This window comes from Nematolebias whitei, chromosome 12 (genome assembly GCF_014905685.2).
Source record: "Nematolebias whitei isolate Nwh7 chromosome 12, NemWhi1, whole genome shotgun sequence".
NCBI lineage: Eukaryota > Metazoa > Chordata > Actinopteri > Cyprinodontiformes > Rivulidae > Nematolebias > Nematolebias whitei.
In genome coordinates this window covers 34,968,456-34,971,545 of record NC_056509.1, presented here as the reverse complement: position 1 = coordinate 34,971,545, position 3,090 = coordinate 34,968,456, and the positions used below count along the sequence as shown (strand labels likewise).

Sequence of the window (3,090 nt, the reverse complement as noted above, 5' to 3'; positions counted from 1 at the left end):
TGCTGTCCTCATACATATCCCGCTGTCCTCATACATGTCCTGCTGTCCTCATACATGTCCTGCTGTCCTCATACATGTCCTGCTGTCCTCATACATGTCCTGTACCAGTCTAACAAATTTCTCTGCCACTCCACATTTCCTCACACAACACTACAACTCTAAAGGCTTAAGAATAAACATATAAAAAATATAGGCTTTATTTGGCAATTATATTATTATATAGGCAGAAAAAATAATATTTTCATATATTTGGTTGAAAATTATTTACAAACAGAAATCAAACTTGTTTTTTTAAACTGTTCTGTAACTTCGTAAAATGTTTCGAGATGGATGCTTTTTTTTCATCAACATGACTTTTATTTTTATTCTTGAAAGACAGAACAGTTAAAATAATTCCTCACATTTTTATTATTTCTCTCTCTCTTTGTTTTCTTATTCTTTTTTTCCAGGCATGCTGATGGAACAGTAAAGTTCTGGGATGCCTCTGCAAGTAAGTTACCTTCTCTATTTTAAGCTTTTTTTTTTTCCTATTTAATTTTGGTAACAAGTGAACATGTGAAATTATGAGCTTTGACTAAACTGAGAGGCAAAACAGGAAAATTATTAAAATAAAAAGTGCACTGGAATACCAGTATTCTATTACCTAAACCATTATGTTTTGGTTAGATTTGATCTTGTAGCCTCAGTTAGCTTTGATTTCTCTACATTTCCTATATCCTTACACTGTGACTGACACGTCCCTTTATTCTCCTCTCTTTAGTAATGCTCCAGGTGCTCTATAAGCTCAAAACAGCCAAGGTTTTTGACAGGAACCGGTCTAAGGAGGACAAGGGCAACATGGAGGTGTCAGATGAAGATCCTTTTGCCATTCAGATTATGGCCTGGTGCCCAGAGAGCCGGATGCTGTGTGTGGCCGGCGTGTCGGCCAACGTTATCATCTACCGCTTCAGTAAGCTGGAAGTAACCACTGAGGTGGTCCAGGTGGGTCTCAAAGTCGTACTTTTCTTTTTAAAGATTTTATTTTAAGTCCATCACCAGGCACCTTTTTTGTGTGTTTTTTATGATTTGCTATTACCATTCACTTCCTATTCTACTTAACAGACACACACACACACAAATCTGGCCAGTCAAAAGCAGTATGGTTGCCATGCCAACAGACAGCAGTGAACAAGCAAATCTAGACCAACATTATAATCTTCTTTTATAACAACCGAAGTGTTAATGGCAGCGCAACGAGAGTCTGTGTTTAGTTGAATAAAGACAAACGCAGTTAATCTCTGCGACTTTGCTCGCATCTTCTATATTAAGTGTGATAATCTGCGCCTACATCCATAGCTTCTGCTGCGGAAAGTTTCATCATCATATCCGATATACTTTTTTTATTTTTTAAAGTCTGGTGTAGTTTTCTTCCTCAGCAGATGTGGTGTTGCAGTGCTGTCTGCACTGTGATCCCTTGTCAATCATGCGGCATGTGGGCGGCGCTGTGATGTTCTGTAGCTGATGCCCACTGCTTTGAGCTGGGAACAGCGCGTCCTAAACATTTAGTCATGAATTCTTTCACTTTCAATCCTGATGGCTCTTTTTAGGCAACCACGTCTGGTTTTGTATAAGAGGAAACATCTTAAATGTGCAGGAGTGAAGTCAGAGAGACAGACTGAAGGAGGGCACTGATCCCTCTTCACTCCCACATGTCAGTGAGGCTAATGAGAATGACGGGATGCAAAAGACAAGCGCTTATGAGCATTGTGTGTGAGCTTGGGAGTTTGCGAAGGTGGAGGTTGCAAAGGGGGGAGCCTGAAGGAGGATTTCGAAGGACCTCTTTGACTTGTAGTCTGCCCACACACCAAACAGATCATTTTAATCAAAGCAGCACCATTCTCATATTCCTTTCTGTTCAAATCGCTGGTTCTCCTTTCAACCAGGGCTTACTGGTTTGCTATCTCCTCTAAGCGTCGCTGCGTGCACATCTGTGTGTGTTTACAGCTTCTGGAGGTGCGGATGCAGTACGAGCTGAACGAAACGGAGTCTCCAGATGGCGGAGGTGGAGGGGGCGAGCAGACGTCGGCCCATCCCACTCCTGGTGCCTCCCCTCAGACGAGCGGCCCGCCTTCACACCCGTCCACCAGCAGCAACAACTCTGACGGAGGCAACGTTCCCTGCCTCAAGTATGAAGCATGCATAAAACGGAGGCACTTGCATAAAGTTTAAAAAGCAGCAAGGGGCGCTTTCATACACGCGCGTGCATGCACGAGTCTCGCTTTTAGCCTCGAGCACACTTGTATAGAGTTAGTCAGCGCCTGAAGCATTCGCCGCCAAAACCTTCCCATCACCCCCCTGCAGCCACTCATGCCAGACTCTCCATACACCGAGCTGCTTCTCACATGCAGCTGCACCACTTGTGCTTTTCCTTTTCATGTTTCTCTTTCTCATTCCATTTTGTGTTCTTCTTCACAGGGTGCGAAGTACTCCTTTGAAGCAGTCTCCAGGTTACCAGGTGGACTTGGTGGTCCAGTCAGTGTGGGTGAGTGGAGAGCCCCCTCAGCCCATCACCAGTCTGGCTCTGAATTCCACCTACAGCCTGTAAGTGAACCGGACGTAGCATTTCAGTCAAAGTTCGAGTCAACTGCAAGTGTTTTTGTAGAAATTATTGCTCAAGAACTAACTCTGTTTTACCTTTTATTAAGCAGTCTCCTAAGTACTATTTTAAATAAAGAAGTTTAGACATAAATGCCCTTTTTAAAAGGTCTAGTTAAAGCCTATATCACTGGCCACCTCCAAGTCCAGAGTTAGATCATTTTATCCTGAAAAAAGATAGGATTTGAGCCTTTTTGGTCAAATATTGAAAACATTATGTACAGTAGTTCCTCTTTTATCACGGGGGATCTGTACCCTGAAGCCCCACGATAAGAGGAAAAACTGCAAAGTAGGGATAGTAGTAGTATTAAGTAGTAGTTTATTTTAGTATTTATATAATTCATTCAACCTTTATTTATACAAGTTAGTTCCCATTGAGTCTCGAGGACTCATTTACAAGAGAGACCTGTATATTATATATATATATATATATATATATATATATATATATATATA

At 41.7% G+C, this 3,090-nt stretch overlaps 1 protein-coding gene across 1 annotated transcript in view; it reads left to right on the top strand.

Annotated features, from left to right (window-relative positions):
* The window catches only part of stxbp5a (syntaxin binding protein 5a (tomosyn)), a 139,411-nt gene that overhangs the window by 116,164 nt on the left and 20,157 nt on the right, over positions 1-3,090 (top strand). Inside the window, exons 14-17 of the mRNA XM_037685868.1 lie at positions 450-490; positions 761-981; positions 1,984-2,165; positions 2,455-2,580. Of these exons, the coding sequence (XP_037541796.1) occupies positions 450-490; positions 761-981; positions 1,984-2,165; positions 2,455-2,580 (570 nt within the window). The remainder of the gene's footprint in view (positions 1-449; positions 491-760; positions 982-1,983; positions 2,166-2,454; positions 2,581-3,090) is intronic.